The sequence below is a fragment of the Ixodes scapularis genome, unplaced genomic scaffold, assembly GCF_016920785.2.
Source record: "Ixodes scapularis isolate PalLabHiFi unplaced genomic scaffold, ASM1692078v2 PGA_scaffold1__304_contigs__length_218370807, whole genome shotgun sequence".
NCBI classification, from domain to species: Eukaryota; Metazoa; Arthropoda; class Arachnida; order Ixodida; family Ixodidae; genus Ixodes; species Ixodes scapularis.
The window spans coordinates 64,308,400-64,336,365 of record NW_024609846.1 but is presented as its reverse complement, the minus strand read 5'-3'; the positions used below and the strand labels follow the sequence as shown (position 1 = coordinate 64,336,365).

At 46.0% G+C, this 27,966-nt stretch overlaps 1 protein-coding gene across 1 annotated transcript in view; it reads left to right on the top strand.

Annotated features, from left to right (window-relative positions):
• Positions 1-25,039, top strand: part of LOC8039815 (serine/threonine-protein phosphatase alpha-2 isoform) — a 30,022-nt gene extending 4,983 nt beyond the window's left edge. Inside the window, exons 2-8 of the mRNA XM_029981237.3 lie at positions 8,212-8,343; positions 12,627-12,857; positions 14,003-14,107; positions 17,716-17,939; positions 19,905-20,039; positions 20,160-20,246; positions 22,783-25,039. Of these exons, the coding sequence (XP_029837097.2) occupies positions 8,212-8,343; positions 12,627-12,857; positions 14,003-14,107; positions 17,716-17,939; positions 19,905-20,039; positions 20,160-20,246; positions 22,783-22,788 (920 nt within the window). The 3' untranslated portion in view covers positions 22,789-25,039. The remainder of the gene's footprint in view (positions 1-8,211; positions 8,344-12,626; positions 12,858-14,002; positions 14,108-17,715; positions 17,940-19,904; positions 20,040-20,159; positions 20,247-22,782) is intronic.
• Positions 25,040-27,966: the final 2,927 nt, after the last annotated feature.

Genomic DNA, 27,966 nt, shown 5'->3' with positions numbered 1-27,966 from the left:
CAGCGGCATGTGCCTTGATCCAGGAGAAGATTGAAAAAGACAAAATAAAATGAATGAGGGGATTTAACCAAAATGATAGAAGGGCAGCCAAGAAGACGTAAGTTCGCAGGGTAGAAAGACAGGTGCATCACCATTCATGAACTATTGGTGATGGGACACAGGTAGAAGGGGAGGGGCACACCTCTAGAGCATCCAGAAATTGCAGAAAAAATAGATTGTAGCAACGGCCAACAAGAAGTTGGCGAAGTACCACGGATAACACCAAAAGAACAGAAAAGCAGCGGTTTAGCAGAAACCTCAACTGGGCCAGATGGCATACCAATGACTCATTAAAATTCTGGACAAAACAACTAAATTTAAGCTGCAACGAACAATAGAAAAAAAATATGGTTGGGGGGGAGTACCCAATACTTGGCGACAAAGCAGGAGGAGGTTGCTGTACAAGAGTAAAGGTGATGGGGACAGCATCAAATCCTGCCTCCCCATAATGGTAACGTCTGTCCTATACAGACTAGCTGTGCAGAAGGTGAAGTGTAGGGTAGAAGACTCGGCAGAAACTTTTGTTACTTCATGCTCGTGCTCTGCTTTTTGTAAACTCTCAGTTGTGCGAGTAACCTCTTTCGCTCTGGTTTGTTCATAGGACAACTTTTAATAGAACAAGAGAGCGAGCACACTGCCATTCTCGTTGCTCAATTCACTCAGGAATTAATAAAGCTCAACATGTCTTCGGGAAAATAGTATTCACAGAACAGTTTTTGCTTTTGTGACAATTTTTATAGCAATAGTCTACAATTTTTTCTTTTTTTGCCGATTTTTTTTAAGGCAAGTTTCCCGAGTTTATAGCTTTATTTTTGGCTGTTGCTACTGCTGTGCGAGAGTTTGTGTAGTCGAGGGGCGATTAACACGACACTGGTTGGAAAGTAGAAATTAAAACTTAGCACAAGGCAAGTATAAACAATAGTATAAAATATATGTGAATACATCATTGGTGAGGAGATCGAACTATGGGGGGTGCAGATTCATTATAATCATCACCACAAACAATCGCTGCGTGGCAAACAACTCCGACGCCAGCACTTGCCTAGTGTACACCGCATTGTTTCTGCGCTTGCTGCATATTTGTTTGTAGCGATATGGTGCGCGCTTGCTGCGTACCGCAGTGCTTGAAGCATGCTTTCGAACCTGGTATATGCAGCGCAGGGGAGTGCAGCACATACGTGACAATGCGACATACATGGGTAAATTACTTCCAAAATGTAATTTAATTACAATTAGAATTACTTGGCTTCAAGAGTAGTTTTAATTACAATTACTATCGTAAAACACCGGGCTAGTGCCCACTCAAAGTGTGAAGATAATCGTAATAAAATTGGGGATGGGCGCTTGTCCGGTCACCAATTTTACATATAAATGTACTGTGCATATTTTCCGCGATCTTACAAATTTGGTAATGGGCACTTAATAGAATGGGCGGATGCGCTGTATTTTACGGTACATGAAAAGTAAATAATTACAATTACATAAGAAATAATTCAATTACTTTACAATTACTTATTTCTGTGAGCTGCCCAACTTGGGCCATATAACTCTAAACGAGTTGTATAGAATGCAACATATTTGTTCATTCCTTGCCGCAATATTTGAGGAGTCTTTAGCATCGCTGCATTAATGTCAGATATTGTACTTTTCTTTTATGAATTGTGTTAAATTCATGATAGAAATTGACAGTTTGGGCCAATGGAGCACTACATTCTTATATTTTAATAAATTATAATAAATTAGTTCATATGCTGGAAGACACCAGATCGCTAGAGAAAAAATTGGGTTGCCAGACTTTTGTTAGCCAGGCAAATAAAAATACGACAATTAGTCGAATTTGAATACTTACAGGTGTTAATTGAAACTAAAATCCACACGTGCTAATATTACTGCATTCACATGCAGACATCATGGTATTGTAGATTATTTTACATTGAGTTGAAATTATAATGGCTCAGAAATATACATGAGCTGAATCGGGGCTCCCGAAGCATTGGTGTCACTATTCGCAGGTGCGAGGTCAGCTAACGAATTGCTTATGCAAATAATATCCGAGGTAAAACCAAAAGGAAATACACTTGAAAATAATACAAAGATACAAATATGCGACAGTACTGGAAGATGGACGTAAAAAACTGGCAAAAAAGAAAAACAAATAACTTCATAGACAATTAAAATTTTCAAACTCTGCTGAAAGCAGAAGCTAAATTTTTTTCTTTCAATATTTTGGCATGTTTACACTGCACAGCGCTGCGAGGTGGGCTCCAAAGAGGATTGTCTCTCAGCTTGCTGTGTAAGCAACAAACCAACAAACAACGCTTTATGTTTTGCATAAAGCATTGTTTGTTGCAAAAGTTTTGCAAAAGTAATTGTAATTGAAATTTGGAGTTGATCGTGCCTGAAATTTGCATTGTTTGTTGCAAAAGTTTTGCAAAAGTAATTGTAATTGTGCCTGAAATTTCGTAATTACTGATTCTATAAAGTAATTACAATTACCAAGAAAAGTAATTAAATTACAGTAATTTAATTACTTTAATTGAATTACTACCCAAGTATTGGCCTCGAGATCGACCTAGGGGTGGCGCTACGGTCGCGCTATCATCATCAAAGCGGGGATAGGAGAACGGCCGCCCCATAGGCTCTCCACGGTCGCGCGCGAAATGGCGTAGATTCTTGCGTTTATTTTGTCGCATACTGTCGGTGGGAAAACAATTCTAGCGGAAAAGGATGCAGTACTGTTTGGTGCTTAAGTGAAGATCAAATCGTGTTGCCAGCGTGCGGCCCAAATTTATATAATCGCTTCTGTGGGTGCGTCGTCTGCTCTAGGCAGACGTTGGAAAGCATGGATCACCACGACCGATGCCTGTCTCCGGCTGAACTGGAATATTTATGTTAAATATTTCTTTATTTTAAAACGGATGTATCGGTTCATCAACGTGGGAATTAAAAAAAAAGTAATAATAAATTCCAACCCAGATAACATAACACTGGTACTGTGGGCTGTGAAATCGCAGCTTCTATTTTTTTTTTTTTTTAACGTCTAGCTTTTGCAGTAATATAAACATTTAGGATGAAGATAAGTTAGCGCTGTATTGGAAATTACCATGTTATTGAGTTCTTCTGCCCTTTTACTCTGCCATAGTATGGATAAGTTTCTTGAAGTCTGAACAAATCTACTGCGTTGCAATGAGGAGAGGGTGTCTCTTCTAGTTAAAATCTGCAAACTGCACGGTTGGCAGGACAACTGAAACAAGTCAAACAAACTGTTCTAATATATCAGCTGTGACTGTAATAAACGAGTGTAACAGAGCGACGCAGCAATGTTATTATTAAATGCTTTTCTCGGTAGTGTGGGTTCACCCGCTTCAATCTTCTTGGTGAGGGCTGCGGATGTCAAGAGGCTAATACTATAAATTTCTGGCTAAATAATCTTGTATTCAAACACGGTAGACTTTGCAACCCAAACAAACGACGCGCACCACGACACAGACAGCATCGGCCGAAGTGATACTCTTTTACTGATGAGGGCTAGCGACCTTCACGAGACTTTCCGATCACCCTCTGCCCTCACCTAACGTATATCGGGACTGGGCAGTTCATCTATTAACTTTCAGATCATTCAAGTAATGCTTTAATTGCAATTTTTTTGCCGGTTAACTGGAGTCTTATGCTGGAGAAAGTCAACAAGGAGTAAAATATGCCCGCTTTAATATTTTTGACGTCTTTACTTCTTTTGCGACACAGGCCTGCACGGTAAGCCACTTCAGCGTGCTTGTCATTTCGCTGAGGGTGATTATACTGTTTAAATAATAAGTTAAAAGATACTTCGTTTTAAAAGGCTTCCCGTGTTCATATTTTTGTAGGACCCACAACGTGAAGTTTAGAATGGGAATGCAATATGCCATTTATGACATAGTAAAACCAGTGAAAGAATGTGTAGTTTTAACGTCTTTTATGCAATATGACCGGGGAAGATCAACATACGGATTTATTGATTGATTAGTCTATTGTAGGATAGTGATCAGTGGGATTAATTTTCTAACCAAACCACAGACCCACTCAACATTCAATGCTTTATGAAAGCCACGGTTTGTGCGAGATAACAAAAATACGTGGGACCAGCGATTGTATAAAAAACAACACACTAAGATTATGGAAGCTTCCGAATTAATAATAATAATTGCTTTGCTAAATTTCTACGCATGGCAAACGATGCAACACAACCTTTAGTAAGAAGCAAGAAAAACATAAAACATTTAATAAGGAGTGTCAAGCTCAGTTTGAAACGGGCTTGCGTCGTTGAGATCCATGCTTCTTAGCGTGCGTCCGTAGTAGACGACGCACGGCGGTATCCCCGCTTTCGCGCGTTTCCAATTTCGGCCGCACGGTGGCGGCACGGTTCGATCTCGAGGCGAATACGATGCAAACACTGTCCGCCGTCAGCTGTGGTGCAACGCTGCACTTGATGACATGATCACAGTTAAGCACGTCCTCTTCAACGAGACGCCGCTTGATTTTGCCGATGTTGTCCATGATTGTCGCAAGAGACGGGGTAACTGAAAAGTGGTGTGCATGTTTTGTGAATAATTTAGAAGAACATGGACGGCCGCGCCGGCCACGCACTGTCCAGGGCACACGGCCAACAGGATGTGGCCCGGCACAGGGGCGGATGCAGGTATTTTCATAAAAAGTGGGGGGGGGGGGGGAAATCGGTGTATCATATGATTAGAACCTCCCCCTCCCCCTGTTTCTCCACCCTAAAGTTTTACACATGCAGAATTCAAGGAGGGTCAGGATATCCAAACCCCCCCCCCCCCATTGGGCGGATCCAATGGGGGGGTGCGACGAGGGCAGCTGCCCCCCCAAACAAAGTCGCCCCTCTCCGCCCTTCTCGAAGGGCGATTTGACATCGGTGGATCCCCCCCCGGTGCACAAGAAAAAGTGGGGTGGGACAATAGTATCCTTACAAATTTTCCGCCCCTCCCCCCCCCCCCCCCCCCAAATCTGAGTTCGTCACTACCACGAATGTGCTTGTTTTGCCTTCGAAGAGGGCTTCGATGACATTGAATGCAAGAGGGGCTAGATTACGTTTATCTAGATGCGTTTAGGAGAAGAGAATAGGGCCACATACCTTTCAGGAGCCTTGCGTCGTCGTCTTTTATGGCAGCGAATCCACTAATGACTGCGGTCGAAAGGTTTGTTTGCCACACAGCGGTAGTTCCCGAGAGGCCGTTAGGGAACGCCACTGCTCGATCTCCGCCCCAATAAGAGCAGAGCTATGTTTCGAACAAAAATATATTGGTGACATGAAATCACTATTTGTATCGCTCAGGACACGGGAACGGGCACTCGGAGCCAGTTGCTTGCGGGCAGCATCCCAGTGAGTCGCGGGCCACGTGCTTCAGACACCTTGATATAGGTGATGAAGTAGCAAAAGTTTTATTCTTAACTGAATTCGAGAATTCAGTTCTATTGCAACCTTCAGAACTTAAGCAAAATATCCGATTTGGTATAGAAAGTTAAACATGTCGGTGCATTTAGTTTTCCTTTCATGTCCTACCTAAAATAAACATTTACAAATGTTCATGCTATATACATCAGTCATATCTTTAAAAAAAACAACAAAAAAAAACTGCTGCAATGGGCTTTCTAAAAAAAATTAAAGGCCGTTGCAATATACCTGTAGGTGTGTCTGGTGCTTTTCAGCAAAACTAAATGACTATAGTTTATGCAGTGGATGTAATGAGTAGTTTCACAGGAATGAGGAAACAATTATTAGTTTTACAGCCCAATAGATGAATCTTAAACATAATATTTGCAGTTAAATGAATGAAAACTATTTTCGTGAAACTATTTATGAAATTTGGCGAAATGTGAAATGTAGAAATATTTTGTGGGCACAATATTTCATGAGTAGGAGGAGTAGGCTGTATATTCTTTATAGTGTGGTGATATATTAGCGGGATAAGCAGTTTTGCAATTCATTTCAATTTGCGAAATTCGCGAAAATTAAGTTGTTTACAGTATATGCTTCTATTCTAAAAGTCTTTTTGCCGTTCTGAATGTAGTTTTAGTTGCTTCAAATGACTGACTAATCACATCACAGGACTTAAACTTGAGAATAAGGTATTTGGGTAGGAAAAATAGATCAGCAAACTGGTGCTTGAAATTTTGCAGGTGTTTCTTTTTAGAGATAAAATGAATTGTAGATTGTCAAAAGTATGTTTTCTCTTTTAATTTTCTTGTAAATAAGGGTAGGTTTTTTATAGGTTGTAGACATCGTAATATTCAAAATTCTGCTTTTTTGCCACATCCTATCGAAGAGAAAGAAGGGTGTACAAAGTGTCACCTTTTACTAAACTGGGCCACCTTGCAGATTTTCAAGAATTACTTTGGTTGTCAGTGAAATCTTGTATCACCCTCTTTGAAAATATATCTGTTGGTATCTTCCTTTCGACAAGTTGGGGGGGGGGGGGGGGGGATGTTATTCTAAGAAATGTTATTTGTTGAAGTAATTTTGTTCACAAGGCAAGAGGGGAACGGTGCCGATAGATTTTCGTTGGTCAAAGTGTAATGGCATCTCGTGCCCATTCCTACTAGATATCAAGCAGAAACTACTTTATTTTCACACATCAGTGTCAGTGAGGTCTTTGGGTTGCTCGTTTAGAATACTCCAATTGTCCTAAATAGAGCTTGCTGAAATATCCTTTCTTGACATCCGATGGATGGCTTGTACTTCTTTATTTGTGGTTGCTTTGGAATAATTTTCTTCTCTGGCCTGTGGCATCACAAGGGGGGTGCGGGGGGGGGGGGGGGGGGGGAGACGGGCCTGGGTGCAGCGCTCCGGTGGGTGTCGCGGTGGGCCGCGAGAGGGAGGGGGGGGGAGGGTCGCGGCGGGCAACGAGCTGGGGGGAAGGGGGTGTAGCCGCGGACATCGCCCCGGGTGCCGCTGACTCTAGTGACGCCACTGTCTCTGACTGTTGTCGCTTAATGGTGGTTGACAAACTTTTATTGAGCAAGACCAACTTGTGAAATTATTGCACAATAGATGTGCCAGAAGAAAAAAGAAAGCCCTCCTTCTTTCCGCTCTTTTGGCCTTTTATCTGCTATTTAGGTCTGGCTCTCTTAAACTGTCAATCCACATTTGCTTTGCATTTCTAAGTACTCTGTAAGCATCCCATTGTGTGTCTCGTGCTCTAGCGGGTTGTGTTATTGTAGCCGCATCGGCCGCTTCTCTGCATTCGCCCACTTTACTGCAAGTGCTGTCCAAGTGCGTGGCCTTGCAAGCTGAGGTCTCTTTGTGGCTAGGAGGTGAAAATGAACTTGATCCCTCTTCCCAGGTCTCTTGGAGCTCTACCAGAGCAGTGATCTATGTACAGGTCAAAATACTGTAACAGCCAGTCTCAAGATACACAAAAACATTTGCACACTTTTTGATTTTGATTAGGCCAGTTGGTTGGGAGGGCATGGCTTTTTTTAGAGGAATCATCTGTGAGGTGCCTACCAGCTTTTAGACTGTCACTTTATGCTATCCCCTTCAGATCTCTGGATGTTTTGGAGGGCCATTTATTTGCATTGGCAGTCATCATTGGATGCAAGATTATCTAGAACTTCTGCCAACAGGTTATCACTTTTAGCAAGCCCATAAACTGATAATGTACTTGGTATCTTACTGACTGTATGTCCAAAGCCAGCAAGTTATTGTTTGCCGGAACCAAATTGCGCATGTTTCTGGGTCGTGACAAATTAATCTTTTCTGAATTCGTGCATCAGTGGATTTTCAATAGCAACCTTGGAGATCTTCTGAGAGTTTAAAAAAGCCTTGAGAGGAAATAGTTTTTTTTTAAATCAGTCTAGTCGAGACACGAGTGTCAAAAATAAATTTTATGTGCAAAAAAAGATAAATCTTAGTCCATGACATCACTGGTCATTCTGGAATGACCATCTCGGTCGTGAAGGCGAAGCTGCTACACTTCTTCTCCACATGGCCAAAATGCCGAGAGAGAAAACAAGTTGAAAGGAGGTGACTGCCGACTAATCGCGTCTCGCGCTGTCAATATTGCTTTAATGTGGAGAATGGCCCTGATACATGCTGTGTCCAAACCTGCATGTTCTTGAAGGCTTTTCTTTAGTTCATAGAAGTTAAACTTCCTACTTGTTTTTGTGGCGCAGTTCGTGGCTCCCGGCCTGGCAAGAATGTGCAGCTGTCGGAGAACGAGATCCGTGGTCTGTGCCTCAAGTCCCGTGAAGTGTTCCTCAGCCAGCCTATACTGTTGGAGCTGGAAGCACCACTCAAGATTTGTGGTGAGGTCTCCTCCCCCTTTCCTCTTATGTGTTTGAACACTTTTTGGGGGCCAGCTGGCCTGCAGCATTGCCCTAGAAGGGAGAGAGAAGAGTGTTCATTTCAGAAGAGAAGCTGTGCAGGATACTGGGAATGACCTGCATCTGGCAACAACTTAATCTTAGTGCATAAAAAAATGGTAATAAATTATTGTGTGGATATAGTATTACCCAGACATGCGGCCCAATGGGAAACTTGCTCCTAATCGTAAGATGAGAAAGAAAAAAAAAATCTAAAAAAATTAGCATTTTGGAAAATTTGGGAAATATTAAAGGGATACTGCAACAAAATTTCGGCGCTTACTTCTTGGTCTATTTGTGTTCAGTGGAGCATTATCACATCAGACACACCAATTTCTTGTTGAAAATGACACAAAAAGGAATTTGTGAATGAATTAAATGATTAGCAGAGAGCACCTGGTGGATGTCAGTAACGCCTCGTTTGTAATGCCCGTCTAGGAGCCTTGACGGGTAGTGACGGTAACTGTCTCGCCTCTGGCCACGACGAGAGAAGAGCTGAAGAAGGAACTCTCCTCTCCCAGAGACAAGATTATAGAAGTCACTCAGAATTCGTACAAAGACAGCTTTGGGGTTACTTGCGGTGGCCCGATCGCTGGTGTGCTTCGGCTGCTTTCAGCAGATGCTACGAGCCACCGGGGCCTATCCAAGGCCGTGTGAATGTCATGTGACCTTGAAGAGGGGGCCCAGCGACGCACGGAAAGCGTATCACGGGCTACGTCCACAGAGCGGGATCGGCCGGGATAGCTCGCAGGTGTCCGCTGCGTCCGGCTGTAAGGTCCCGAGACAAACCACGTCATGAATGTGACGGGCTCTTCGCTGGCTGCTCTCCCAGCGGTTGCCAGAGGGGGCAGTTTATGAGGAAAAATGCAGCCATCAGGTTCACAATACAAACGTGCGATTGTCATTTACAGATATTGTGGATAATATTCAGCATATTTGTGAACGCGGCGGGTATATTTTAAATTTCGTTGAAGTATCCCTTTAAAGGGATACCGAATTGAAATTTCGAGCTCGCTACACAAGGCAGGGCGGATAGGCGGGAAGTTGCAAAACCAAAAATTATCACTCATACGGCGATATATCTAATGAATCGCCATATTTTTTTTTAAAAGAAGGGCGCGATTGAACCCGGCCGACGAGGCTGACGAGACAAGGCACGTCGCGATTCCCATTCTCTCCCCTCCTCGCTACGTCCCGTCAAGCTGGTGAACCGAAGCGAGGAGGAGAAAAGGCGAGGCCGCTTCTCCTCATTCTCAAATTCTCCCGGAGGACAGTTACGTCAAAGAACTCGCTTGATCGCGCCCTTCTTTTCCAAAAGTACGGCCATCCGTTTGAGATATCGATGTACGAGTGATGTTTTGGGGTTCGTAGCGTCCCGTTCAACACTTGTGCAGCCCTACTTTGCGGAATCCAAATTTCGGTTCAGTATCCCTTTAAGGCAAGATGTGGCTCAGGGACACTTTTTTATATTAGATCTAGAGTAATGAAACTCAGGCTACATATAGTTTTGTCTTCTTTTTTCAAAACAATCATTATCTAGTTTTAATGTAGCTTCTAAAGTTTTCTGTTCAGAGGCAGAAACAACTGCATGAAAAAGGTATTTTTGCACAAATGTAGACGCCAACTTTTTATAAGGAGCACTGTGCAATAGCTCAATTAGAAGAGGAGGAAGGAACGCCAACCAAAAATGAAAAGGAGCCCAACGTTTCGAAATCTGCTTGGTTTCTTCTTCAGGGGCGACTGTGTGCGCGAGGAGCAAGTGGTCTTTTACGGCGGCGGACAAGATGTTTTCGCGATCGTAATGTGGCTGAGCCCGCTGACGTAGGCGGATGGTAAAGCGCCAAGCGACCGATTGATGTTTTGCGGTGTGGTTTGGATGTGCCATGACTCAACGAAGAGCCTCTGCCGGGAATTGGTCTCAATGTCGAGGATGCGTGTGTTGTCGAAGTCCATTCGGTGGTATTTCGAGTCACTGTGTTCCGCAACCGCACTGAGCTCATGATCGAACTTTCGCACGTCGGTTTTGTGCTGGCGAAGTCTTTCTTTAAAGTTTTTAGTTTCGCCGATTTATGTGGCAGGGCAATCCGCACAAGGAATCTAGTAAATAACGCCTTGCGCTCTTTCCTTGGGGGGACGATCTTTTGGCCGGGGCATCAGGTGTCCAAGTGTTGACACTGGTTTGTGGGACATCTGAATGCCTTTTTTGCCAGCACACGCGCAAGCGCTTCACTGGTTTCCTTTATGTAAGGGATGTAGATGCGCATGGCTGAGCGGGGATGTGCGATTTCTTGTGTTTCGCCGATTGGTCTTGGGCGTCGATCAGACTTACGTTGACGACGAGCGATTCATCGTAAACGTAAGTCGAACAGACTTACGTTGACGACTGTTCCACAAAGTGCGGAATACCGGGCACTTTGTGGAACAGGTTGCGCAACTAAAGGTAAACTATGACGACAGCCTGGTGTCGTTCGACGTCGTCTCGCTCTTCACCAGCGTGCCAATCCCCCGGCAGTCGCCACAACCAGAGCTGCCCTCGAGGGAGACAAGAAGCTGAGCGAACTGACCAGCCTCACGGTGGACGAGCTGTGCCGCCTGCTGGAGTTCTGCTTGGGGAGCACCTACTTCAGCAGCTTTAAAGGAGAATTCTTCAAGCAGACCAGCGGAACCGCAATGGGCGCATCCATCTCCGTCACCACGGCCAACCTGACAATGGAAGCCATTGAACAACGTGCGCTGCAGTCTTTCACCGCACGCCCTAAAGTGTTTTTACGGTATGTCGACGATTGCTTCTGCATTATGAAGAAGTCAGATGTCATCAACTTTTTGGCACACCTCAACTCCATCGAGCCGGCCATCCAGTTCACTGTTAAATGTGAAAAGAATGACGCCCTGCCGTTTCTTGACGTGCTGGTCAAAAGACAAAAAGATCAGTTGGAATGCACAGTGTACAGAAAACCGACACACACTGGGCGCTACCTCCGATTTGACTCAAACCACCCTGCGAGCCACAAGGCGTCGGTCGTCCAGGCACTCCTGTCCCGAGCGAAGACTATTTGCTCGTCGGAGGACTGCAGAAAAAAGGAAGAAGAAACCATCATCTCCGACCTGCTAAATAATGGCTACACACGCAGTTTTATTCAGCGAATCGCTCGTCGTCAACGTAAGTCTGATCGACGCCTAAGACCAATCGGCGTAACACAAGAAATCGCACATCCCCGCTCAACCATGCGCATCTGCGTCCCTTACATAAAGGAAACCAACGAAGCGCTCGCGCGTGTGCTGGCAAAAGAAGGCATTCAGATGTCCCACAAACCAGTGTCAACACTTGGACACCTGATGCCCCGGCCGAAAGATCGTCCCCCCAAGGAAAGAGCGCAAGGCGTTATTTACCAGATTTCTTGTGCGGATTGCCCTGCCACATACTTCGGCGAAACCAAAAACTTTAAAGAAAGACTTCGCCAGCACAAAACCGACGTGCGAAAGTTCGATCATGAGCGCAGCGCGGTTGCGGAACACAGCGACTCGAATGACCACCACATTGACTTCGACAACACACGCATCCTCGACATTGAGACCAATTCCCGGCAGAGGCTCTTTGTTGAGTCATGGCACATCCAAACCACACCGCAAAACATCAATCGGTCGCTTGGCGCTTTACCACCCGCCTATGTCAGCGGGCTCAGCCACATTACGATCACGAAAACATCACGTCCACTGCCGTAAAAGAAGACCACTTGCTCCTCGCGCACACAGTCACCCCTGAAAAAGAAACCAAGCAGGTTTCGAAACGTTGGGCTCCTTTTCATTTTTGGTTGGCGTTCCTTCCTCCTCTTCTCTTTTATAATAGAAGAATGGATAATTGGGCGCATTGGTGGGAATTTATCGTAGGAAACAGTGCAAAAAACAGACGATGACGTAGAAAAAGCACACAGCGTATAGAGTACAGCTTCGCTGGTTTTCCTTCTTCACGAGAGTGGAAAGGCTGAACTTTTTTTTTTTACTAGTTGTAACAAAGCGCTCTTAAAATGAAGTCTCGAGACTGGACCTTCTCTCATTTCAAAATGTGAACTTTGAAAAACCCACGATAGCTAGAGGATGTAAAACTTGCAATTAAATTCCAGGGGGTCTATATCTTCAGTCAGTGACAGGTTAAGAATCCGGTAAATGCTTTGCCTCGAGCGTGATCTTTCCGTCTTTTGTAATGCTTCATCGTTATGTGGTTGCAGGTGACACTCACGGCCAGTACTACGACCTGTTAAGGCTGTTCGAGTATGGGGGCTTCCCCCCGGAGAGCAACTACCTGTTCCTGGGGGACTATGTGGATCGTGGCAGGCACTCCCTGGAGACCATCAGCCTGCTGCTGGCCTACAAGATCAAGTACCCTGAGAACTTCTTCATCCTGCGGGGCAACCATGAGTGCGCCTCCATCAACCGCATCTATGGCTTCTACGACGAGTGTGAGTCGCCAGACGCGGCAGATGTGACGCACAGTGGGGCGGCATGGGCGGTAGATAGGCGAAAAGGCCGGCTTTTCGCCTATCCGAATGACCTCACCAGAGCATCTGATAGGTTTATGATCGGCGATAGCTGGAGATGACGGAGAGGTGTTAGTTGTCCTGGCTCGAGCGCGGGCCTGGGATGTTTTGCAGCTTCTTGTCTTTTGTGCAAGCATTGGAAGTTGGAAGCTTGTATCGGATGCGGTTCAACTTACAAACCTTTGTCGTAAAGTTTCGGTTGCTGCAGTAGTATCTGATGGGTTTGTGGATGAGCAGAAAAAATACAGGTTTTGCCAGAGAGTCGTTCTGGCAAAATGTAAGGTAACAACAGCTGGTAGGATGAACTTGTTAATAAGGAACTTTCTGGAAGCCTTGAGAATGGCAGCTGACATTTACCGTGAGATTTAGTCCTGAAGAAACTATAAATCTGTTTACGAAAAACATCTGTCATTCTAAAATTGTGTGCGAGTGCAGTGATATTCGATGGGTTAATGAGTGCAATAAAGATCTTTGCAAGTGACTTGACTCAGTCGCAAAATTTTTTTTTTTACGAGGGGTTGAAAAGCCCAGGAGGTCGTGCTTGAATCTGATTAGACCATTTGAATCACCGTCTGATATTTCGCCATAGTTCAATTTCGTTTTCTAGGAATTGGGAGAAACATTCAGTACCTTTCGTTCTCTTAGCTTTTTGAGGGTGGTTGATCTAAATGACTCGCCTGGTGTTCTATCTTGTGAATGAACTGTATCAAGGCTTTTAAGCTAGGCTGAAACGTGAAAGCCCTATTTTTATACATTATATTGATTCTTGTTCAGTTATCTGATTTCTGTAAAAAAAAAAAGTGCTTTTTTTAGTTGGTGTTTTTTGTTTTTTTTTTACCTTCCATGGCCTTGTTGCTTTTTCTTATACGCCGGTGATATGAATTGTTAGGTGCCGTTGATTGATCTACCTTTCATACTTTTTCCTTTTTTTCGTGTCTTTTTGCTTTTGCTGACAATTTCTGTGGTTGTGCGAGGAAGTGTGAGGACAAGCTTTTTCCTGTGGTGGGGTGTTGTAGACCTCATGATGAAGCTGCATAATAATTGCATCTCCCCGTTCTCCAACCCAGGCAAGAGAAGGTACAACATCAAGTTGTGGAAGACCTTCACAGACTGCTTCAACTGTTTACCTGTGGCTGCCATAGTTGATGAGAAAATTTTCTGCATGCATGGGGGTGAGTTGACCTTTCATGGCCTTCTACTTTTAGTGATAACTCATAGCTTTACGGTAGCTTATTCTGCATAGTAAAATCATGTTATAAAGAGAGTGCAGTATTTATTTTGTTTGCAACGTGGCAATGTCTGCACACCAAATGCCTGCACTAGCATTATAGAAGCTTGCCACGTTTTGTCTTAAAGGTAATTGCATCATAATATCTTCTAATTAGAATTGTACAAAAGGGGTGCCATTTGAGAGAAATCGGACTATAATCCAGATTACTGATGTGGGTTGAAATCTTGTTCTTCTGACCTGCTGCACAGTTCCTTGTATTGGAAATCCTGAATCTGTTTCTCTTCTGAATTGGCTGTGCAGCAATGCAACCCTCCTGCAAGGTCATTTTTTTGTCTTTGTGAACTTGCCCTGACCAGAGCCGTATATTGGGAGAGTTTGGCCAGTGGGTGTGGCGATGAAGGCGCCGGAGAGGAGGAAAGTAAATGAAAGGGAGGAGAGCACCGAAGGAGCAAGAGAGAAAGAAGGGAGCGAAAAGGAGACGATTGCCATTTTTCAGCAACGCTGTCGGAGACTGGTCGGAGAAGAACACTGCTGAGCCTATGAGTCGTCTGCTACGGGCAGACTTCTTTTTCACCTGAATAAAAGTTTGTGGCCATACGCCGAGCAAACTTCATTTATTAGCTTTTTAACCCACCGAGGAATAACAGAATGTCATTTTCTTGCCAGAGCCAGCGATATAAAAGGCAATAATAGAGATTTAATGCCGATCCCACACATTCCGCCGGGAGAATGATCGAAGATGGCGGCCCTGCCCACTCAGGTGGGAGCAGCCAGGAGTTCACGCGCATGCGCTCATGCCTCTCGCTCTACGCCGCGTGCTGATTGGCTCACTTGGGAGGAGAGCGTTACGGCGACGAGACGTAGACTGACCAAACTCTCCCCATATACGGCTCTGGCCCTGACGAGAGAGATTCCTCTCTATACACTCCGTGCGGGAACTATAGGGGGCGCTTTGAAAAACGCGCGTAGCGCCGCTAGCGGAGGAGCTGGCGTTCGACAGTGAGGCAGGCTCAGCAGCCTGCGGCGCCTTTTTGCGTGCGAAGCTGTGGCAGCGGAAGCGCGCAAGAACGAAACTTTTGCTTTTTGAGCCGATACGTTGAGGGTGACGTTGCATGAGTGCAGGGGCAGTCCTAAGAAGGGCATTTAACCTATTCTCCACTTCTTATATATTGAGTCTGAGTCGTCAATAGGAATAATTTCTCTAGTTGCGGTCAAAAAAGGGGTTTGGGCAATTTTCTGAAAAGCAAGATGGCCGCCACCATAATTGCTCTGAGTGGAAAATTTGTTTCGCTGGTCGTTTTAAAGTTGGTGGGAGGATGATATTAGGAGGCGAGTAAGATGTTCACTAAATTCGAGCACTAAGTGGGCCAAGTTTTATTAAGACAGCAGGTGTGAAAGTTATGGTTCGAACGAATAAAGTAATAAAGCTGTCAGGAATATCCTATAATGGACCCAAAATGTTGTGTTATAACCGGGCTGTGCGAAGTGCAGATTTAGACACGCAGGTTCTTGGACCTGAGCGTAACTTGACGCAACAGTTATGATAGCAAAAATAGGTGGCATAGGGGAACCAGGTGGAAATTTGGTTTGGGCGTCGTAACTGAATGGGAAACGGTTTTGGCCGTGACAGGGCTGTCAAGAGAATACCACTCGTCATGGAATATGGAGACTTTACAGGTAGGAAGGGACTAGTGCACTGTACTTCCAATTGAAACAACTTTACGGAAGGTGGCTTCAAAACCGAAAAAACCAAGTTGCCGGGCAACACACGGTTTGGCCGTCAAAGGCTTTTGCGGTGAGCTGTTGTGTAGTAATCTGGCTGTGCGAGGTGCTGATTTTCGGCCCGGTACTTGGACAACCGTAACTTGACAAAACACTTATTATACCTAAAAAAGGTGGCATAGTTTAACCAGGTGGAAATATTTTTGGCCGGCGTAACTAAATGGGAACCGTTTTTGACCGTCAAATGCTGTCAAGAGAATACCACTCATCATGGCCGGGAGGTGCACACTTTACAGGTAGGACGGATCAATGAACGGTACTTCCAGTTCGAACAACTTTGCGATAGGTGGCTCTAAAGCCGAGAAAAAAAAATTGTTATCTACACAACTCGGGGTGTCAGCGTTTCCACATCCAAAAGGAGGCTGAGCAAAAAAGAAAGCACACCACATAAACTTCCATACTCAATCGTCGATTGTCCAGTGATCCCAAGTTTCATTGTAGTTTTCCTTAGATTCATATTTTTCACTTTTTGAACCGTTCGAATCTTTCTTCATGAAGTACAGACTGCGTGCCATGCTGGTCCGGAAATATCATTGACACGTACGATGGGGACGAAACTTCTTTCGAGGGCATTCCTTCAACGAAATTTGCACTGCATACCCGCGAGTGTGGAATGGCATTTCAGTGCGAGCTGAGATATGTAGGCGTTACTGGTACGAAAACAAACGCAGAGCGCAAAGCGGCAGTGTAGAATATGTCAGCTGTGCCGACACAGTGGCAGACATGATCGGGAGACAATTTCTCGCATTGTACGGCATGGGTCCATCGCGGTCGCTGTCCCACAAAACATCGTCGAGGTGAAAAACTGTGAAACTGCGTCCCCACGAGATACGGCGCATTACTATTAGAGCACTTAACGACGCAGCAGTTCATGCTGTCAACCCAGCGCAACCGCACCGCTCCGACTTCAATGCGTACCAACGTACGCGGCGTGGTTTCGTTTCGCTCCGGCTCTCACTGCCTACCTTCGGTAACGGCCGCGCGGCGGCGCGCCGGTCGCGTCGCACGGAGTGTATAGTCGGTGACGGGATGGTCTCTCTCGAATGCCCAGCTTCCTGCACGTGCTCATCCCATCATTAACTATACAATGGGAAACAGAGGGGCTGGCAGCATGTAGAGAGTATGGCAGCCAGCTTTTGCATTTACCCACTGGTCTTCCCAGTCGAAGCTCGGCACTCTGACGTCCTTGCGCGCTCTCGTCTCCTCCCCTCCGTCAGTTTTTCCCGGATCAGCGATTTTCATTGCATGTTTTAGAAGAGAGTCCTGATCGTTTTGTGGAGAACTTGCGAACGCGTGGCTCGTCGACACTTTATGTTGGGTGGACACGCGCCTTCGCAACGTTTCGTCGCCGACAAAGTTTTTTTTTTTTTTTGCTAAGCCTCTAAAAGTTGTGTAATTTGCCCGGGCGTGTTTACCCAAGCCTTGGACCCCCTCCCCATCCTCTCTCCTTCTGTAAACCAGGCAAGATGCGAAAAGGTTGTTGTGAAAAGGGCAGGTTTGTGTTCAATGAAACGTCACAAGGAAAGCTGAAGGCCTTTAGACAAAACGAACCGTCGACAGAACACCGTTCGACGAACCGACCACCACAGTTTCAAGCATACTTTCCTGGTTTCGTCTTTAGACCGCAGGGAGTCGCAAACGTCTGATCGGCTCGAAAAAGTTGGTTTTTTGTTTTAGCCGCCAAGTGCCTTCAATTTCGCGCGCCAGAGTCGCCGATAGCTAGTTTTTTGTTCGGCATTGACCGTCTGGGCGGGCTCCGCATCCCAGGACTGAGCCCGGACCTGCAGTCGATGGAGCAGGTGCGCCGGATAATGCGCCCGACGGACGTGCCGGACCAGGGCCTGCTGTGCGACCTGCTCTGGTCTGACCCGGACAAGGACATCATGGGCTGGGGCGAGAACGACCGTGGCGTCTCCTTCACTTTTGGGGCCGACGTGGTGGCCAAGTTCCTCCACAAGCATGACCTTGACCTCATCTGCAGGGCGCATCAGGTGGGGGAGTCGCTCGGGTTGTGCCTGGACGTGCACCTGCATTTCATCTTGCCTCGTTTTTTTTTTGTTTGCTCGGTTGCATTGCAATGTTGTCAGTGCGTCTTTGACCGGTGCATTTAGCATCCTGCGCTGCCCATGCGTCGAGAGTGGTCTCGAAGTGGCAGCAGGCAAGGTCATGGATGCCGGCCTGTCGCACTGTCGGTTGTTGGGATTCCGGCAATCAGTCGTGGAAGTTGAGGAACAAAATGTATTGCAATCGCCGCCGCCACTACGCTGATTCTCGAGGAAATATGTTGGCATTGCATGCGGCGGTTATATATAAGAAAGCACGGTGAATGCGGCCTCCCAGCACTTTTTCGCAGGGCTAAACTTCCCCAAACCCTCCTTCTCCTTGGTACAAGCGTGTGTACGAAGGATGCGCGCAAACCGACAAAGCCATTTCGTCATGCATATTTATTCGCCGCAAACGCTCGTTTAGTTTTGCGGCAGATAGGTTGTGCACACGAGCAGCCCCTGCAACGCGAAGCAGGTCGTATATGCCACCGTTTGAATGTTGTATATGTGGCGACCAGAGATCAAATCTCTGCTCTCAAACGTCGGCGGTTTCATGCAAACGGCGTCTTTGGTGCTTTTCGGCCTTATGTTGCCACACATGTTGTGCACACGGGAGCACAGACGCCGTGCACTTACGGCCCGGTGACGTGTTAAGAGGACTGCACACCGAGAGCAGTGTGCTAGGTCAAAGAATGGAACTGCAGCTGAAGTACATCTAGTTGTCTTTAAAGCTTGTGGCTGGAGCTTCTACGGGCATCTAAAGCACACACTATATGGTTCCTAGACAGGCTTCAGCAGTGATGATGATGATGCTGTGACTTTGTAATGGGTGAGCTCGAATATTCATGCCCAGTGCACCCCACCTGCCATCTGTTGGCGCTTGCAGGTGTTTCCTAGTCAGTTTCCAATGTGATAAAATAACTGGAGAAAGAACGAAAATATTTTTTGTTCAGTTTAGTTCAGATCTCATATCAAGAATAAAATTAAAAATATAGGAATATGACAAAATAACTGAAAAAAGAACGAAAATGTATTTTCTTCATTTTAGTTCAGATTCCATATCAAGAATAAAATTAAAAATATAGGAATATGATAAAATAACTGAAAAAAAGAACGAGAATGTCTTTTCTTCATTTTAGTTCAGATTCCGTATCAAGAATAAAATTAAAAATGTAGGATTATGATAAAATAACCGAAAAAAGAACGAAAATGTCTTTTCTTCATTTAATTTCAGATTCCGTATCAAGAATAAAATTAAATATATAGGAATATGATAAAATAATTGAAAAGAGAACGAAAATGTCTTTTCTTCATTCTAGTTGATTCCCATATCAAGAATAAAATTAAAAAATAGGAATATGACAAAATAACTGAAAAAATAACTGAAAAAATAACTAGAATGTTTTTTCTTCATTTTAGTTCAGACTCCATATCAAGAATAAAATTAAATATATAGGAATATATATAGGAATATATAGGGATATGATATGTTTCCACATTCTGTGTGGTGCTGGCGCTGTCCCGCGGCGACGTTGCGAACTTTGGTCAGTCCAAATCAGTACAAAGTCAGTACACGTAATGGGGCGCTAATGCGCAATCATTAAAAGTTTGAGTGAAAGCTAGTGTCGCTGGCATTGCGGTGCCCCAACTCGTTGCTGTTGAAGCTTCCGGAGACACTCAGGTTGGAGAGTGATCTGCAGCAGAACAGACATCTGCCGTGTCCACCTCTGCTGCTCTGCCATTGTCGGAATCACGGCAGGCGACAAAGTGTTACGATGTCGGCGGGCGGAAATTGAGGAAGAACTTTTAGGGGGCGCGATTAACGTGCCAATCGGAGACGCGTTTCACGCGTGCTGTGGGGAGGGCGTTGTTTCCCACTCAATTGCTGCGTGCCGGCTGCAACATCTGCAGGTGGTGGAGGATGGCTACGAGTTCTTTGCCAAGCGGCAGCTGGTGACCCTCTTCTCTGCACCCAACTACTGCGGGGAGTTTGACAATGCCGGTGCCATGATGAGTGTGGACGAGACGCTCATGTGTTCCTTCCAGGTGGGCGGTACTTTTGTTTTGGGGTCGCCATTGGGCTGTGTGCTCTCGTCCCCGGCTTTTCTTTTTTTCTGGCTTTTTGATGTTATGGCTTCAGGACGGCGGGTGCTCTCTTTGTGGCAGATTCTCAAGCCGGCCGACAAGAAGAAATTCCCCTATGGGGGCATCGCGGCGGGTGGGAAGCAACCAGCGACCCCGAAAGCAGCTCAGGTGCGCACATTCTTTCCTGCATGGGCATACCTTTGAGCATGTGCATTTTTTCGAACATGTGCATACAGTAATCCTTCATTATAACGAAGTCTATGGGACGGCAAAAAAATTTGATAAAAGCGGCAATTTGATAAAAACGCGGGAGCCATAAAAAGAGTAACAGGAACCTTGAAAGTACACAGGAACAGTGTGGAAGGCTTTTACAAATATATATTCAATGAAACAAACCTTGCTTATTATCCAGGCTTACTGAAACATGAAAAAAGACGGGTGATCAGTTTGCCGGGCATTTTTGCCAGGCATTAAAAAAAAAACCTCCTCCAACTGCCTCAAGCACTGCATAAGGCTGTCATCGCCGCGGCCGCTCTCCACCTTGTTGCGAAGAAGACGAAGCATGTTTCGCGATCTTGGCATCTGTGACGTGCCAAGATTGTGCCAAGATCGTGCCAAGATCTTGGCACTATCTTGGCATCCGTGACGGGAGCGACAACCGAGATGTCCGTATCCACAAGTGCAAACGAGTCAGTCATCTTCGGGAGTTGCACCGACCATCTCATGCACAGTTCTGTAAAGGTCGTCGCAGATCTCGGTGTCGTCTGCTGGCGCACCAAGCTCGCGCGTGCGGGAAAAGTCGTCGACAGCGTCGATACCGGGATGTTGAATTCTTTTGCGATTTCCAACCTCTTCAGTCGACCACTTTTCTCCAGTTCTTCTGTTCCAGGGTCAAACACTTCCGCGCAGGCTTCAGTGAAGCAGGTTGCACGCAGCTACTGTACACATGGCAGACGGGCTGAGGTGCCTTCGCAACGCAGAACACGATATCAAAGACGCTGCCTCGGCGCGCACGCGATCCATAAATGCAACGTCGACAAGCTGGCAAACACGTGCATCGCGTGCGTCGCGACGATCAACTACAGTCAAAGCTAAAGGAGAGGATAGCATACGCTCTCCCTGTAGCTTTGGCTGTAGTGAACGGTTTTAGTGAGACAGTTTTTATTTTTTATTTTATAGATAACTTGGGACGGTGCTTCCAAAAAGGTTGGCACCGGCAGGGGATGTGCTTCCCTGACTTGATTCCGACGAGCGCCAGGCCGCGGGCACCACGGGCACCGTGTGAATTGTCGGAACTGTCGCTTAACATACTGCCGACACTGCCGCATTCCTCTGTACGCACAGAGCTCCCGAAGTGGCGATCTCCCGCCTTCTTTGCTCCCTTGACAAGTCGGGGTCGAGGGGCAGGTGCCTCGGGGCTCCAAAGAGGTGGGCGCGACAGACACTCTGCAAGCAAGGCATGTGCTCCTCGCGCGTTTATAGCGCCAACATGCTATATACATTTCGCAGCTAATGGCTTTTTGGCGCACGTCTTGGAAGGCTGGCAATAAAAGGAATAAAACCAACTGCGGACAAGGGACAGCAAACATTTCTTTTTCTTGCGCTGGCTTACATACTGTACTTTCGGCGGATCGTTCTTCGTATCAAGCATGTCTGGTGTCGATACACTTCAAATAATGTGGTCCGAAATGCATGCATTGGGATCGTGACCGCGTCCAACGTAGAAAAATGCGATAATTCGCGAGGATCGTCCTTCGTAATAAGCATGTCCGGCCGTCGATACACTTTGAATAATTCGGTTCAAAATGCATGCGTTACGATCGGGACCGCGTCAAACTTCGAAAAATGCGATATTTCGTAAAAAACTATTTCGTTATAACGAGGGATTACTGCACTTTTGGGCGTGTGCGTACTCTTTACACTGTTGGTTCTGACTCAGTAGCTGTTTGTTGCTGACAAGGTAAGCAGTTGTGACAAAAGTCGGACAGTCACTGAAACGTCGCTCGTTCAAACAGCCTCGACGACGATTCGGCTTCCTGCCATTGGAAATAGCACCGTAGGTCTTCGGAGCTGCGCGCTCGCCTAAACTTTTCCACATCTTTCGCTAGGGTACACTGTGCGACACAGTGAGTGCGGATGTGACATCCACACTCTTGAGCTTGGGTCGGACAGCGGGCATTTTCTAGCACTAGTATTTTGTCGACATTGTGCCCGGGACTGATCCATTTTGCCTCCCCGGCAGCTTTGGAAATAAGCGGTGGCCGCCTTTACGTAGGAAGAGAAAAACAAAAGATTGGCGATTGCTTGTTCATCTTCTGTCATGCTCTGTACAACTAGGTGTAGGAATATTGCTAAAAATAGCCTTATGCAATCATTTTCCCTCTTCGTGCATGCGAGCCTAGTGTTTGACATACCATAAAGCATCATCTGTATCAAGCGAGCCTTGAAAATAATCCGAATGAATAAATTATAAAAACGTTGCGACAAAAGGCGTGGAGGGTGGTAGCTTTTAGAATTAATTTAAAGACGAAGTGCATGCGGTTTGAAACCTTTGTCTGCACTCTTGTCAGTATCTGGAAGACACTGGTCCTTATGGTTAAAGGAAGATGCACTTTGTAGTCCTAAGCCAGGCCCAGGTGGAAATGACAGTGGCAATTCGTTGATCTAATGCTTGTCTGTTTGGCTTGACCTTTTCCGTTTCCAGAAATGAGAAGAGTGGAAGAGTCTAGGGCATCCTACCTTCGCCGGCGAAGGCAGGGAACCAGCTCGGAGGACTTTTTCTTCACAACCCCAGGACGGAGGGGGAGAGAGTGGGCAGTGGCATGGGTGAGAGGAGGAAGCGGAGCAGCAGCAGGGCCCCCATGCTGCCAGGATTAGGTCTGGGACTTGTCAGGACCAGGAACGAAACAAACGAGCGAAAAATGTCCTTCCATTTTGCGTTCTTTTTTTTCTTCTTGCCCCTTCGTTTTTTTTTTAACTGTTTCTTCCTTCTCTGCTCTTTCCTTTCCCTTTTTTTTTCTCATACCTTTTTGTTTGTTTTTGATGGCAACTGTTTTCAGTACGCGGATGTACCTAGAGCTGGGATCATGGTGTTGGTGAGAGGGTGTTTTTGCGGCTTCCTCTCCCCACCCCCCTCCTCTTTTTTTTTCTCTCCACTTTGGCCAACTGCTTAACGACTGTTGCTCATCGACAATAAAGTGTGATCAAGTGTGACAGCTATATGTGCATGTAGGTTGCTGCAGAGATTTAGGAAATGAGCCTAGAAGATTTTGCATAGTCTAGTTGCCGGTGTGTCTCCTAGTTCTAGGTTTTAGCAACACATTAGAAATCGTATGAAGCAGCATGTGAATCGCTTGCCTCAATTTATTTTTGTGGAGCAGGAGGAAATTTGTACCATGCATAGGCCCAAATGAAAAGGCTTCTTTTTCTGTGAAGCCCAGTAGGCGTCTTTCCCCGGCAAGTCTACACAGTGCCATGTGGTCTTTCAGCATGTTTAGTATGTCTTTTTCTGGGTGCCTCTCTCAGGCGTAAAAAAGAAGCCAAAGGTCTGACTTTTCCAGTGGTGTTGTTTTCCATTGCACATATACTCCCCATAGTATGTTGACTGGTTCCTTTCTTTTTTGATTGGCTGACATGCAATCGCAGAAAGTGCAGCAATGTTTAGCTGTGCGGTCTTCCTTTAGAATTTGGGAGTAGCCGTATTTACTCGAGTAATAGGCACGCTGTTTGTAAACGAAGCATGCGCATGCACTTTCCCGCCGAGCACGCAGATAGCCAGTCACCACCATCGATGGGAGGAACCAAGGAACCCATGGGGCAGGTAGTGCTCTTAGACATAAATTCCACCTATACAGATAGCATTTTCGTAGAGAACAATTTTCTCGACCTGCTCTACAGGAGAGTAGATTGCAGGCTTTGTTCACAAACAGCGTGTCTATTTGGTGTTCTGACGGGCATGGCGGCATGCTTGGATTGTGGACGCGAAGGTTGTGAAACTTGGAGTGCCGCTACGAAGGAATAATTAAATCGGTTGTTGCTGTTTAGTCACCCTGTCCAGTCAAGTGGGACTGAAGGCTTTCTGTTCAGCACGACTTTTAGCACAGTGCTCCATGCCGCAGTGGATGCTTGGTCCTGTTCCTGACCAGATGGCAGTAGTCCTCTCCCAATAGGCCGAAGAAAGTTCACGTGCTCGGAGCTCAAAGCTGTCCAATGTCTTCTCTGTGTACCTTCCTGGTTCTTCCTATTTATGGGTTACGTCCTCAAGCTGCTTTGGGAGCAAAGTCTATGCAAGGTGGGCGTCTCCGGCCCTTGCCTGGTTGCCCTTGCCCCTCCGAGCAACGGGCAGGGTCTGTCGTCCGTATAATGCCCTGTACCGCAGCTGTACAGTGCAATGTACGACCACAGCGTGCGACCCCCCCTCCCCGCTTTTCCACTTGGGCCCTTTTCTTTCTCGGTCCATTTCTGTGTCTGTCCCAATGACCCTGTACATAGGTGACGTCAAACCTCCGAATGCTGCATCTCTTCATTTCTTCCTCTCACTGCCAGGAAGCACACTGACTGTGATGGTGGCCTGTCGGTCTCGTTTATTTACTTTGTGCGGTCTCTGTGTTCGTCATTTGGAACTAGACCACACGGGCACAAATCATTTTCACCGTCTTTATGTTCTCCTTGGTGGTCTGGATACACGTGTGAGAATTCGAACATTGTGTAGACTTTTTCCCTTGTTATTTTCTTTTTTCTGGCAGTGCTAGGTATCTTTCTAAGGGGGGTGGTATACATCGAGATTGTGGTATGCACAAGTGGACATAGCCATATATTTATATATCTATACATATATATATGTACAGAGTAGCATACAATTCATTTTGTACACTTCCCATAAGTGATGCTGTGGGGCCTTTGTATGGAAGTAGTAGTGACCTTGCAAATAAAACTTCTTGGAGTTGATTTTGCTCTGTCAACTGGTTGCAGTTCATAAGCTCCATCCCCTCAGTACGGGTTCTTTCGTTCGGTCACCTTGCACCATCCGGGTCTCCAGGTCTGGATGGGGTGACGGACTTCGTTGTGGGAAGCTGGGCGGGTCTTGCCGGGGACGAAGTTGCTTCCCTTGGTTGTCGACGACTAATTCAGTTAAGCTTTAGAATTGCTTCTCAATAAACAATTTAATACTTTTGTAGCAAATAAAATATAAAGAGGAACAATACTGCAAAAAGATGGCTTCCCCTGTATGGGGTCGGGAAGGAGGTGGTCAGGTGTTAGCTTATCCAAGCTCGGAAGTTGGCTGGCTCGTGGGGTTATGTCCCGATTACGGGGACAAAGTACCTTGGAATCCCACAACCTAACTCGATTACGAAGCGTCGGCTCTCGAGCCCTAGCACAAACTAAACTCGATTGTTGAGTTTCCCCTCAAAGTCACTTGTTGGTCCATCCCCTTTTAGTGGACCGGCGAATCCTCGACGTCAGACTGGCGTTTCCCACTGGCCGAACGGCCACAACCAATCGGCTGACTCTCGCCTCGTGGCGATTACCTATATTCCCGCGTGGGAACCCAAGGTCTGCGTACATCTTAAAGGGGCACTGACACATCAAAATCATATATTTTTTTTTTTATTATCCGAAACGATTGAAAACGATGCCGGGACATTACCCTCAAAATTCGAAACTTGGGAATTGAGTATTTCTGAATTAAAAAAACAATTTCCAAATGCCGAATTTGAAGTTCCCGCTCGATCCGCGCCAGTGCAGTGAGTCAAATTTTGCGGTCTCCTGCGACTCGACTTTCGGACCTCCACCACCGCGACCCGAAGCGAGGAGGAGGTTAGCAGGCGGGATTAGCCCCGAGAGCGAGCACAAGCGTCGCTGCGGTCGCCGCGCCCGGATTGGGTGAGGTGTACTGTGACGTCAGGGCGAGTACTCCGCTCCGCGATCTCGCATCGGCTCGCCTCCCAGCACCGGTTTCCTGGTTTGGCGTTGTGTGCCGCAAGCTCTTCATGGAGCTGCACTTCGTTTACCTGGTGTGCAAGAAGTTGAGTTAGGCCGATATTGACGTGCTTCCGTACATTTTATAAGCCTGCTTGTCCCTTTTACCTTTAAAATTGCGTTACAAATCCCGAAAGCTATCGGCGGAGGCAATTCCGCCGATGAGCCTCCCCGTCCGTCCACACGACACAAGGCAATCTTGCGAGAGGTCAGTGAAGCGATGGCGCAAGCGTTTGAGACGCTGGAATTCTGTTCCTTGCACGTTCATGATTTAAGACAATATTACATCCCGCTTTCAATGCATTTGAAGTGGCATTTATATCATGCGCCTTTGGGTGGTCGGCAAATTAGCTCGCGACCCTGACTCTGCGGTGCCACTCTGCATGCGCTGGTTCGCAGATGTTTTCTTTGAAGTGCTCGTGGAACAGGGTTGTTTTACATAAATGTGGCTTCTTCGTGAATTAATTATATAGTTTATACACGTATGCAGGCATATTTCTTAGAAGCTGCACACTTACTGGAAATTAGTTTGTATGGTAGCAGCAAAAACGGCCGAATTGCCCCCAGTTCTCTGTATGATATGTATTAACTGCCAAACTATGCACGGCAATATTTCCGTAATGTGGAATGCTTATACTTTTTCCTGACATTCTTTATTCCAGCCTATTCCGAAGCTACACCGTTTAGTCTGAATTGTTATTTCCAATTAAAAGAGACACTGCTGCAGGTCCCCAAAAGCTTCCTCAGCCTCCAAACTCCCTACAGCTGGACTCTCTGACAACAGAGGAAAACAGGAGTAAAAGCAAGCATTCGAACGTCTGTCCAGTGGAAGATGCAGCACTAGTAGCAAAAAATGTGGAACCTGTGAAGGGCGATAGTCTGCGTGAGAAAAGCGTCTGGTATTTTAACTTCAGGACAATTCGATTTAAGTAAAATCTCAATTTTAGGGCTTAAGGGGCTAATAACGAGCTAGACACCTTCGCTTACGTTTTTTATACATTACTTGAGGGTTGATATAAACAAGTCCACAAATACCACCCGTGTAGTCCATTGAAATACTATCCGAATCCATCAAAGGTCAAATGCAAGCACTGTATATAATAAATGTTCCTTGTTTTTTTTTTTGTCTTTTTTACTTTGCCCCTGCACTTGGGCTGTCTTACTTGTGATATTTTCTTGATGGCCCAGACTGTATTTAACATGTTGCTCGAGCAGCATGCACCTATTCTGCTTCGGCGATCTTGTTTAAAAACAGAGATACAAAAAAAAAATAGTATACATAACCTCCCAATTCATTCAGACCATCAGCAGCATTTATTGTGCGAGATGTAAATCTATAGTGACGCTCCTGCAATTGTGGCCATATTTCTTTATTTTCATATACCAGCTGTGATTCATGCGTTGCCTGCCCTGTCAACCATCAATATCATCTGTTGGGCTAGTTGGTTAGACATGATCAGATAAAATTGTGAGTAGCGCTCTGTCCTGTCCTGTCCTACCTTTCTCTTCTCTTGTCGTTTGCGCTAATCTTATCTGATCCTGTCAACCATGTTTAAAATGTTTGTTGAAGCTTCGCCTGTAGCTGCAGACCGTACCTCAATAAAGGTTCAAATAAAAATTTACACTTCCTAAGAAAAACACGCCAACAAAATTAAATAGAAACGAGCGCGCCGTCAGCTAGCGTCGTCACAGCCTCCACAGGGCGAGCGGGCCGAGTCGGGGAAAAATTCTCTCCTCGCCGTGACGTCACCCCGGTTCGCCGTAAGGGGGCGCCACGCGAACTTCGACTCGCCGATAAGCCTCTGCTCGAGCGCCGCCAACTTTTCCGGAGGAGGATACAAATCCAGGAAGCGACATCACACCGAAATCTGATTTTTGGTATTTCAAAAAGACGGGCCGTAGTGCGTTC